Below are 12,507 nucleotides of genomic sequence, written 5' to 3' on the forward strand. Positions count from 1 at the left end.
ACCTAACACAGTTAGGAGATCAGGACATCCTGCACTCACACCTAACACAGTTAGGAGATCCAGGACATCCTGCACTCACACCTAACACAGTTAGGAGATCCAGGACATCCTGCACTCACACCTAACACAGTTAGGAGATCCAAGGCATTCTGAACTCACACCTAACACAGTTAGGAGATGCAGGGCATCCTGCACTCACACCTAACACAGTTAGGAGATCCAGGGCATCCTGCACTCACACTTAACACAGTTAGGAGATCCAGGACATCCTGCACTCACACCTAACACAGTTAGGAGATCCAAGGCATTCTGCACTCACACCTAACACAGTTAGGAGATCAGGACATCCTGCACTCACACCTAACACAGTTAGGAGATCCAGGGCATTCTGCACTCACACCTAACACAGTTAGGAGATGCAGGGCATCCTGAACTCACATCTAACACAGTTAGAAGATCCAGTACATCCTGCACTCACACCTAACACAGATAGGAGATCCAGGACATCCTGCACTCACATCTGGCATAACAAGGTGCATCCTGCACTCCTACCTGCATGTCTAGAGAAATCCAAAGTGTCCTGCACTCATGCCTGATACAGCTAGGCAATCCAGGCATCCTGCACTCACATCTGGCATAACAAGGTGCATCCTGCACTCCTACCTGGCATGTCTAGGAAATCCAAAGTGTCCTGCACTCATGCCTGATACAGCTAGGCAATCCATGGCATCCTGCACTTGCATCTGGCCCAGCAGGGCTGTCAAGACTGGGACTAAACTCTAGCACAACCCTGGGTAGCAAGTTACAGTCACTGGAGAGCTTTCAGGCTAACAACCTTTCACTCAGTCACTGCACTCCCTCCTCAATAAGGCCTCTTAGTGACTAGTAATCTCCCAAAACCCATTAGGGAGGCTCAAAGCACAATTTCAGGCATTGCATCTAAATCCCAAAGGACAAGACACCTTCTTTAAAAGCCCCTTAATAGACACTGTGCAAAGTAACGCTCATTCTATTTGCAAGTCCTAAGCCTGTGACTAATCAATGGCCATGATCTCCTAGGCTCTAGGTCCCAGAATGCACTGGAAAGTGCAGATGTAGCTCAAAGGCGCCAATCCATTTAAACAACAACTCTCATCACTTTTCATCTTCAACATGCAGGATGCACTCATGGTCCATGGAACATGTCCCATGAAAATCTCATGGAAAGGGGTCATGGGATGGACACACTCTTCTCACTCCAATGGGAGTTTTGTTTCCAACACAGCGGGTGATGGCTTGCAGAGAATCCAAAACGTAGTTTCAATTTTCCAACTTTACAAGGAGGCTCTTGGGGATGTCAATCACGGTGCCTCCACACTCTGCCTAACCTAGACTGAATTGCACACAGCCCATTTCTAACAGTCCTGCAGAGAAACTACTCTCCCAGCCCTGATAATACTGTCATCACAATGGTTCACCCCTTCTGCAATCTAGCCAAATTTAGAAGCACTGGCCACAGAGAAGGAAAATCACTGTACTTGATCATCTGAAACTCGGAGGTACGCTGGCCTCTTTCTTTCTCCTGCTGGCTTGGCAGAATTGAAAACAGACAAATGTGAAATTAAGTCCCCTTGGAAGGGAGCAGACATAAGCTTTCCTTCATTTGACTTGGAGAAGCATAAAACAGTTGGACAACATGGGAGATTTAAGCCTACTCCGTATCTGTGGAGCAGCACTGTTGTGAACCCGGTCTTAAGCAGCGAGAGTAGAAATGAAGGAGAATGGCCCGAGACTGTTGTAAACTGTACAACTTAAGATGTTTGTAGCTCATATGTAGTGAGACTAGAAATGAAGGAGAAAGGCCTGAGACTGTTGTAAACTACAACTACTGGGGACGATAAAACTTCCTTATGCAAAGGAACTGGACAATAAGTCAATAAGGCGAAGCACAAGACAGCAGATCCCAGGATGACTGTGCTAAAGACACTAAGCTTTAGTAACATTGAGGACTGAATCACAAAAGCTGGAAGAAGCCCACGGTCAAGCATAGCCATATCCCAGTTAGTGTCAGCACCCACATGGAAATGGAGAAGTTAATGGTACAAACTACCACACTTTAAAACTCAACCATGAGTATGGGTTTTGGAAGGGGAGATCTTTCTAGAACTGTTTTATTAGCTATGAATTTGTGCTGGTGATGATAAGACAGCAAAAAGCACCAAAACTTAGTTTTATAATTTTATATAGTTTTCTTTTTAATCTTTATTACATCCTCTTGCAACTGGGCTACACTCATATGGTTTGTATGTGTTTGAATTGTTCCAGTGAGTTCTCCAAAATGTTGAGATACCCGTATTTCCAGATTTTAACAAATACAACCACTTGAGAATGATAAAAATACAATTACGGATGAAAGGAAGAAATAGCAAAGTTGAAATCTCCCCTCTTTGCCTTCCCTCTTTCCCTCCACCTATCTTTCTGCTTTTCTATGGGTCCTGTAAGCACTTACTGGAAACCTACCTTATATCAAAGAATGAGGTCAGAAGAAGACAGACATGGCCCCTATCCTTGGCACATTTACAGAACCTGCATGACAAGCAGAGAAATCCCGCAGACCTCAGAAAATCGGAAGGGTACTGAAGATTCTGTGTGGCAAGGCAAGCCACAGGCCTCTTTCTGTTATACTAAAATCCAAGATGTGAAAACTGCTGGTTCAAGAACATGATGCTGTACTCAAGAATTCACAGGGCAAAAATCCGATGGGACAATTTGGATAAGTGTGTTACTGTCAGGAGTTCTGTATACAATTTTAAATTTCCATAAAGAAATGGATGCATACATAACTTAGAAATGCCTTGACTCATTTAAAAAAATAAACAATGCAATTATTCTAGAAAATTCAACATAGCATACTTGTTCAGAAACAATCGATACGGTTGTACTGCATGGTTTTCTTTGGTAGGTATGAGAGCCTTTGCTGCTATGCAGGTGACGGTACTAAAGCTGGTGGTCAACTGTTGTGTGGTATTTTGTTTGTGTTCTGACAAATAAAGCTTGCCTGGAGATCAGAGTGCAGAGCTAACCACTAGTTAACCATAGAGGCCAGGCAGAATGGCTCACACAATTAGTCCCAGCACTTGGGAGGCTCACGCCTTTGATCCCAGCACATTCGGGAGACAGGAATATAAGGTGGATGGAGACAAGATCTCAGCCCCTTTTGGTTCAAGGATTGAGAGAGGAAAGAAGTCTCTGGTGGCTGCTGCTCTGCTTCTCTGATCTTTCAGCTTTTACCCTGATATCTGACTCCTGGTCTTTATTGATAAGTCTAATTAGGATCACGCTTCAGTCAAGTTTGGAGATCTTGACCTAGAGGGTAGTTTTTCAGCATTGCCTGCCACAGGACAAACTCACCAACTCTGGGCTAGGACAATCCACATGCTCTGAGAATAACAAGGCCTCTTAGAAAACTGATGCTAATGATGAAAAAAATGGAGGAACATTTTCAACAATGCAAAAAAAAAATTTCCTCAAGTTTTGGCTTTTTAAAAAATTCCTAATTTTAGTATATTAGTACATTCTCTTTGTTTTTGGAATAAGCCCAGATTCCTTTAAAACTGGAAGAAGAAGCCCAAATGCCATTCAGATGAATAATCTTCTGTTTGAGTATGTACAAAATGTCCCCACCCCCAGGAAAGCAGCTTTCCAGATCCTTCCTGGGACATGGATGGACACCTGGTACTAGCACAAAAGATGACTTCACTTCTATTATCCAGTGTCTTTGATAGAGCAATGAATGCAGGTTCCTACTGCCTGGCACCTGGACCTTCTCACACAAGAGAAGCCTGAACATAGATCTGTTCACCAGCCTGCTACTTTGGCACACCCTGAGAACCAAAGATGCCAGCAGGGACATTTCTATTCAGGATATATCTTGCTCCCTGAGGACCTAACCCTGGGCAATGTCTTGGCATCCTTGAGCTGAGATTGAGTCTTACTTCCAAGCTTTCTTGGCACGGCATTGAACATTCTTGGTTGGTGCACAGTCCATGCCCCAGGGACACTGGCAAAGGCCTCTGCTTTGGAAAGCTGAAGTATACTTTAGAAGCTCCTCTGAGTCTTTCTGTCTCTCCAGTTCTCTTCCTATGCTCAGTTATGGATTCTGAAAGCCATGTTCTAACATGGAGAGATAGCGCTTATGATGGACCCATTGTTACAAGTTGGAAATGAGGGACACAGAAGCCATTTGGTTGGCCTTCAATGTCAAACAAGAGTCCTGGATGTGAGCCACAAGCCTTCTGTCCCTGTGTCCTTGTACTGCTTAGTTCAACTCAGTGTGGAATCTCAGACACACTCTTTCTCCCAGCCCTGATGCAAAGCAAAAACACTGGTATCTCGTCCCTGTCCCTGGATGTACACCAGAACTACTTAATCATATTTTTCTTTAGAATGCAAAGACCCATGGCACCATTTTGAATCACTCTCAGGGATTCAAAGTTTGTGTACAATAGAAACACACACACACACACACACACACACACACACACACACACACACACCAAGCTTCCCTGTGACTCTGACACAGCGGCTCAGAGCTCTTCTAAGCCCTGGTATTAAGGAAGCCTGATGCAGGAGCTGAATGAAGCCGTTTCTCTTCTCTAGATGCAGCGCCATGTTCCTGCAGGTACCAGAGCGCTCACATACTTTCAACTGTTTCCCAGGCAGAAGGAGTCATTTTCATGGAAAGATTGACAGCATGCTGGAAGCAGTGCACACCAAAGAGACAGAGAACCATCTTTTAGTTCTGCTCTATTTAATGAAAATGCAGACTTCTCCCAGACTCCGGCACCCTGGGAGAGCCATTTCACTATTCCTTGGGCTCAGAGGCTTCATCTATCAAAGTAGGCTAACATTTTTAGCCTGCCAAAATGGCAGAGGATGCAACAATTTCAAAGCCCTTGACATGAATGAAAAAATCTCCTGTGTTTCTTGAAAGAAAAATGATAGGCACCTCTGGAAGTGAAAGTTGTTCAAATCCCCATCTAGTCCAGCCTCCATGCTGCGGTCAGCATCACTATCTCAAAGCAAAACTCGCCGGACGCGCCTGCAGGCTGACCTCCCCGTCCATGTAGAATGTGGCCTTCCCACCGCCAGCGAGCTGAGAGTTGAAGCTGTGTCTTGTTGAGGCTCAATATCTAAGGCAATGGGCTTCAGAAACTCCCTTCTCGTGATATTTCCAGCTCTGTCTCTGGAAACCCTCCCCTTTATCTGGCCCTGTGTTCAGAGGTAGCAAATGACAGCCCTTGGGTAAACTCTGACCTCGTGCTTCTGTCCAGGACTAGCACTTTATTGGAGGATAGTCGTGCTGGTCTGTCTAGTCATCATCTGTGACTCCTTTGTGCTACAGTCATAGAGCTGAGCAGTTTCGACAGAGACCCCGTAAAGCCTATGGCTGGCAAAGCCTAAAATATTTACTATCTTGCCTCTTACAAAAAGTTTTATGACTCTTGCCAAAGATGCTTACAGATATTTCCACCATGATCCACAATGAGTGCATTTTACCAAGAGAACTATTGTACACGTATGTGTGCATGTGTATACTTACATGTATGCAGAAATTTTGGCAAGCAACATCTGAATTGCCATGCACTCTCACAGCTTCTATTCCTTAAATCAATTGATGTTACCATATTAATCTCATGATCCATATTTGAAAAATAACATTCCAGGAAAAGTGAGCCATTGAGCAATTGACGACCTAAAAGACACATACATCCCTGCTCTTCCACCTCCCCTGGCTTTCTGACACTATACCATATCTGGCAGGGCCTTGCTTTTTCCTGTCTCGGTCTAAAAGTCCTCCCCATTCTTCAAGTACAAGCTCAGCTCCCATCTCTTTCAAAAAGCACACACGTTAAACTTCCAGCCCCCGTGTCTTGTTCCTTATCTCATTTTCTGAACTACATTCTCTAGGCCCCTTTGTGGTCCTTCAAAGTTTCTGTTTTGTAGATATCTTCTTATCCTTAGGAATATGGTCTTCATCACTTTGTAGTCAACATAGCACCCAATACAATGCTCTATAATCACAAAGCAATTAATAAACGTTTATTAAGTAGAAATGTGTATTAGTAAGTTGTCCTAGTCTGCTATCTGCTGCGGCAATCAAACACTGACCAGAAATCAATGTAAGAGGAGAAGGATTTATTCATCTTACAACTTCCAGGTCATAATCCATCACTAAGAGAAATCAGGGCAGGAACCTGGAGGCAGGAATGAAATGGGGCCATAGAGGAAAGCTGATTACTGGTTTAGTCTTCATGACCTGCTCAGCCTGTGTTCTGAGGACCGCTTGTCCAGGGAAGCACTACCTAGAGTAGTCTGGGCCCTGCAACATCAATCATTAGTTAAGGAAATGCTCCCCCACACTTGCCTACAGGCCATCTGATGGAGGAATTTTCTCAACCAAGGTGCCCTCTTCCCAGATGACTCTACCTGGTATCAAGTTAACGACAAACAAAGGGAGGAAAGGGTTTGTTTGGCTTACAGGTTCTAGTCCATCATCAAGGATAGCCAAGCAGGCACTCAAGACAGGAACCTGGAGGCAGGAACTGAAGCAGAGACCATAGAGAAATGCTACTTAGTGATTTGTTCAACTATCTTTCTTATACGGCCCAGGCCCACATGTACAGAAATGGCACCACCCACAGTGGACTGGGACTGCCTACATCAATTAGCAATCAACAAAACGATCCACAGGTGTGTCCACAGGCCAACAGGATCAAGGCAATTCTTCAGTTAAGGTTTCTTCTTGCCAGGTGACTCTAGGTTTGTGTCAAGTTGACATGAACTAATCAGCACAAAAAGGTACAACATGGCTTGTACATGTAACATTTTATCCTCTTAATTATAAAGAAATTATAAAGCACATAGCACATTGCAAGCATTCTGTAAATGCTTATGAAGATAGAGGAGATGGGATTATGGGAACTTCACAGTTTCTACTCCAATTGCCCTGTTTGTGCTATATTACTAGCAACTGAGCAGAATTGCTATATGCAACACTGGACCTGGGTTAAGCATCTGAAACCTCAAAGCCTGTTGACTTCCCTGGTCCTTCTCTCGTATGAAACAGATTGAAAGCCTCACCCCTCACCCTAAGGGTCCAGGAGAAGATTTATCACTCCTGTATGAGAGACAAAGGTAAAAACACCTCGGCTTCTATGGAGATATCAATAAACCTTCTTGGGCTCAAGACTTCTACATCAATGCTAAGCAAAAAGCACCACCTGATGAGAGATCACTGTTTGTGTTTCAGGCATGCAATATCTGATTGCTGAGTATGAAACAGAAGTATGCAAAATAAATAAGCAAGCAAGAAGCAAAACAAAACAAAACAAAAGCAACCTCCCTGCAGATTCTCATCTCTGGTTTAGTCCACAGTAAAGTGTCCTACTTCTAGAACAATTTTAGGCCTGTGGTACACTAAAGTTTATAATGGAAACAATAAAGCCTCAACCCAACTCAACTACTGCCTACATAAACTTAACATTCCATATTAGTTGGCCTGAAGGAAGAGATGGATTAAAAATGATGGGATCCACAAAAGGCAAGAAAAAGCTAGTAAGTGTATGTTAATAATCAATTGTAATCAGTACAACTAGAATCTCAGATGACCCAGCTATTAGCCAAACGTAATGGAGATGATCAATCAACTTATATAGACAGGCAGTTCTCCTGGAGAACTATTTTAAAAGTAAAGGTAAATGGTAGAAATAGAAAGCAAACTAAAGTATGCTGGCACACATTAACCATCCCAATATTTGGGAGGCAGAATCAGAAAGATTGAGAGTTCAAGTTCAACTCAAGTTACATAGTGAGACTCTAGCTGAACAAACAAAGCATCTCACAGCATCAGAGTTCCTTCCAAAGGCTTATCACACACTGGAAATGAAGGAAAAAATCGATCAATATAAAGATAAGTTGTCCTGTTCCATTCTTTTTTTTGTCAGCCTGAGACAAGCCAAAGTTATTTAGGAAGAGGAACTTCAATTGAGAAATGTCTCTAGTGGGTTGACTATAGGCTAGCATGTGGGCATTTTCTTGATGTAATGATTGACAGAAGAGGTTCTAGCCAACAAGGGGTGGTGTCACTCCTAGGAAGGTGGTCCTGGGTTGTTAAGAAAGAAGGCTGGGCAAGTCATGGGGAGCAAGCAAGTAAGTACATTAGCAGCATTCCTCCACAGCTTCTACTGCAGCTCCTGCCTCCGGCTTCCTGCCTCGAGTTCCTGCCTTGACCTCCTTCATGACAGACTATAAGCTGTAAGATGAAGTAAACTTTTCTCCCCAAGTTGCTTTTTGTCATGGTCTTTAACCAAGTGACAGTAACCTAAGACATATGTCAATGAGGATCATCAAAACTTAAACACAAAAAGAAAAAAGAATAAGCCACATTAGATGAGTGCATGTAAAAGCTTCAAGTCATCTTTGGTCATAGGTGATCCAACATATAGTGTAACTGGAGTCTCATAAGAGAAAATAAAGGATAAATGTTTGAAATGGTAGTAACTGTTTTCCAAAATTAACAATAAATGTAGACCCAGAAACAGGAGAGTTAAAAGGAGGACTAAACACATACACACACACACACACACACACACACACACACTTGCACACATCTAGACATATTAAATTTTAGCCACTGAAAATCAAAAATTAAAAAAAAAAATTGAAGGCTGCTAGAGGGACTTGGAGAAGGCACTTTATATAGAAGAGTCAAAATACAAATTATAACAGTTTTCATGGAAATATGCAAAGCAATGAAGTGACATCTTTAAGTTATTAAAAAAGTAATTTTAAACATTTTAACTGTGACAATGGTGCCATGGTTATATACTTTTTACAAGACAGTTTTATATTTAAAGATTCCCACTAAAATATTCAGGAATAACAAGATGAGCTTCAGGGTGGGAGGCTGTTTCATAACAATTAGGAAAGGTAACTTTCTTTGTGGAGAGAGTAGAGAAAGCCATGTTGATGATTAATTTTAGAGAAGAGAGAGAAGAGAGAGAGAGAGAGAGAGAGAGAGAGAGAGAGAGAGAGATATGGTAGCACCTGCCAGTCATTCAGGAGGTAAAGACAGGAAGATGAAAAGTTCAAGTTTGAGGCCAGCCTGAGCTATCTAGTGAATTCTATACTAGCCTCATATACATAGAAAGACCTTTTAAAAAAAAAAAAAAAGAACAACATAGTGAAGCACACCCATAATCTACTCTGGAGGCCAAGGTCACATGTTCAAAGCTAGCTTGTGAGTGACCCTAACTCAAAATTTAAAAGGTTTGAAGAGGTAGTTTAGTGGCAGAGCACTTGTCTAGCATATGAAAATCCCAACGTTCAGTCTTAGTACTACAAAATCATTATCAAATAACAATCAAAAGACTAACCACAGCCTGGCAGTGTTGGCACACGCCTTTAATCCCAGCACTCGGGAGGCAGAAGCAGGCGGATCTCTGTGAGCTCAAGGCCAGCCTGGTCTACAGAGCTAGTTCTTAGACAACCAAGGCTACACACTGAGAGAGAGAGAGAGGAGAGAGAGAGAGAGAGAGAGAGAGAGAGAGAGAGAGAGAGAGAGAGAGAGCATGAGTTGATAACACTAGAAATTGAGTGGTATGATTAATATGATATTCTGTTTACACTTACCATAACAGAACTTCTTTTTTAATGAAAGGGATTTTTTAAAATAAATATCCAAAAGAAGTAAATGTGTCAGTCAGGCGGTGGTGGCACATGCCTTTAATCCCAGCACTTGGGAGGCAGAGCAAGCCAGGCTCATCTCTGTGAGTTCAAGGCCAGCCTGGTCTACAGAGCAAGGTTCAGGAAAGGCACCAAAAATACACAGAGAAACCCTGTCTCAAAAAAAACAAAAAACAAACAAACAAACAAACAAACAAAACAAAAAACAAAAAAAAAGAAGTAGATGTGTCACTGTACACATCCTACTGGGTTTCTCTGTTGTTCACTTGTTTGTTTGTTTTGGCCTCTAAGTAATTCTTCCTCCAGCCTTTGATGCACAAAAAGATTTACAAGTCTCCACTGGGTTTGCAGAAGTGCAGCCACCCTCACCAGGAACATCAGCCCAGCCCAGCCTACCAGTGCCAAAGCTCTCTTCTCCACACAGAGAGCATCGTCCGGAGTCCATCAGATTTGAGAAGAATCTCCATCCAGCAGGGGTCTCATACACAGGGACCTTCATTGACTTAGCCACTCTGGAAAATGAGATGGGAGGCAACATCAATCCACATGTCCGATTTCCTTTCTTTTCTCAGCTCAGCAGGAAGCCTTAGGCTCTATTTGTTCCATAGGTACATTTAAGAACAACCTGAATGGCTCTAGAGTTTGAAGCTGTAAGTTACAGAACAATTAACATACTTCAATGCTCTCAACTCGGCTTTCTATATAATATATACTAAGTTAATGTATGAATGATTCTAATATCAGTGACCCTATACATTTTCTTTGTCATGTTGCTAAGAGTCTACTTAAGACAAGAAAATCTAAACTAAGATGGCATTTGAGTACAAGCATTTAGGAGTATTGTTTGACAATATCTACTGTAGACAATATCTACAGTATGAATCTGCCCATACCCTATGAGACACTAGAGAATTCAACTCTAGAAATGATATGTAGTGGACACTATGGTTCACTGCTTCTGGACACATGAATCTACACTACACACACACACACACACACACACACACACACACACACACACACACACACACACAGGCATGTTAGATATTTTATGGCTGGAATCTTCATTTGGCAGCATCTAGGAATGCTGATGATTTCCAGCTCATAAACATGGCTCTCTTTCAGGAAGAGATGTCTCACTCAGATTGGAGAGGTGGCTCCGTGGTTAAGAGCACTGGCTGCTCTTTCAGAGGTCCTGAGTTCAATTCCCAGCAACCACATAGAGGCTCATGGCCATCTATAATGGAATCTGATGCCCTCTTCTGGAATGCAGGCATATATGCAGACAGAGTACTCATACCTGAAAAAATACATAAGTAAAATTTTTTAAAAAGAGATGTCTCACTCCAAGTCAGAGAGCCACACTGCTAGGTGAACCCAGTTAGTGACTGACATCTGTGGAAGAGTCAAAGGTCCGTCCTTCCTCGTGTTGGTGCAGCTCTGTGAAGCTATTTCAGTTCCCAGGCTCCTCATGTGTTAGCTGAGGCCTTTCATGTGTCTTCAGTAGTCAGGTGTCTGTCTGATCGTCTTCACTGTCCCTTTCTTATAATGTGGATGTGACATGTTCCCTAAATGCCCTCATGTTAGGGCTTGGTCCTCAGCTCAGCACTATTAAAGATTATGAAAACCCTTAAGTAATACTCAGTGGGAGGTTTAGGGTCACTGGGGGCATGCCCTCAAAAGGACAACAGGACTACAGGTCTTATATTTTTTCTTTTTTTACTTCTCATGAGGTGATCAGTTTCCTGAACCATGTGTTCCCACTGATGTGGGGTGCATCACCATAGGCCCTAAGGCAACATGGTCCAGTGACTATGGAATAAAACCTCTAAAACCAGAACCAACATCTCTTCTTTCTATGTAGACTGCCACAGGCATTTTGTTACAGTAATGGAAACCTGACCGACATAGTGTTGATCATGGAGGCAACTTTGATCTCTAAGGTAGAAAAGAATAAACTCCCTGCAGGCAATTTTTTTTTAGAATCATTTCCTGGAGAGCCCAGTGTGTGATGTTACTCCACAGAGTGTAACGTGAGATTTAACAAGGCTGATCAATCACTATTTTTTTCCGTTTTTGTTTTTGTTTTTGTTTTTCGAGACAGGGTTTCTCTGCGTAGCTTTGCGCCTTTCCTGGAGCTCACTTGGTAGCCCAGGCTGGCCTCGAACTCACAGAGATCCGCCTGCCTCTGCCTCCCGAGTGCTGGGATTAAAGGCGTGCGCCACCACCGCCCAGCTTCAATCACTATTTATAATAATTGAAACAATATAAACAAATGTGCGAGGAGAATGGACAAATAACTTATGATGTTGAGATAGTTAATCTTAACTATCTACTTGACTGAATTAAGAGACACCTAGAAGATTAATGAAGCATGCCTTTGGGCAGGTTGTAGGGGTGTTTCCAAAGATGATGGTGTCATAAGAGCTGTGACCTAATGGTTCAGTGCACTGATGGATTCACATTTTGAGTAGACTGTTCAGAGGGAACAGAACTGTGGAATCCTAGCTGGAAGAAGTAGGTCACTTAGGCTATGCCCTTGGGGACCATATCATTAGTCTGCTTCCTGACCACCATAAGGTGAACAACTACTGTCCTATATTCCCACAACCATGATATTCTTCCTTACCTCAGACCCAAAACAATGGCTCTAGCTAACTTGAACCAAAACTTTTGAAACTTTGACCTAAAATAAGTATTTCCTTATTTCAAAGTACTTTCTCTGGCATTTTGTCATGGAAATAGGAAGTGTACTAACACAGATATATAGACACCATTAAA

General features: G+C 42.5%; 1 protein-coding gene across 1 annotated transcript in view; it reads right to left on the bottom strand.

Annotated features, from left to right (window-relative positions):
• The window catches only part of Pgm5 (phosphoglucomutase 5), a 171,462-nt gene that overhangs the window by 53,802 nt on the left and 105,153 nt on the right, over positions 1 to 12,507 (bottom strand). Inside the window, exon 7 of the mRNA XM_028894120.2 lies at positions 10,123 to 10,238. Within this exon, the coding sequence (XP_028749953.1) occupies positions 10,123 to 10,238 (116 nt within the window). The remainder of the gene's footprint in view (positions 1 to 10,122; positions 10,239 to 12,507) is intronic.

Source organism: Peromyscus leucopus, chromosome 1 (assembly GCF_004664715.2).
Source record: "Peromyscus leucopus breed LL Stock chromosome 1, UCI_PerLeu_2.1, whole genome shotgun sequence".
Taxonomy (NCBI): domain Eukaryota; kingdom Metazoa; phylum Chordata; class Mammalia; order Rodentia; family Cricetidae; genus Peromyscus; species Peromyscus leucopus.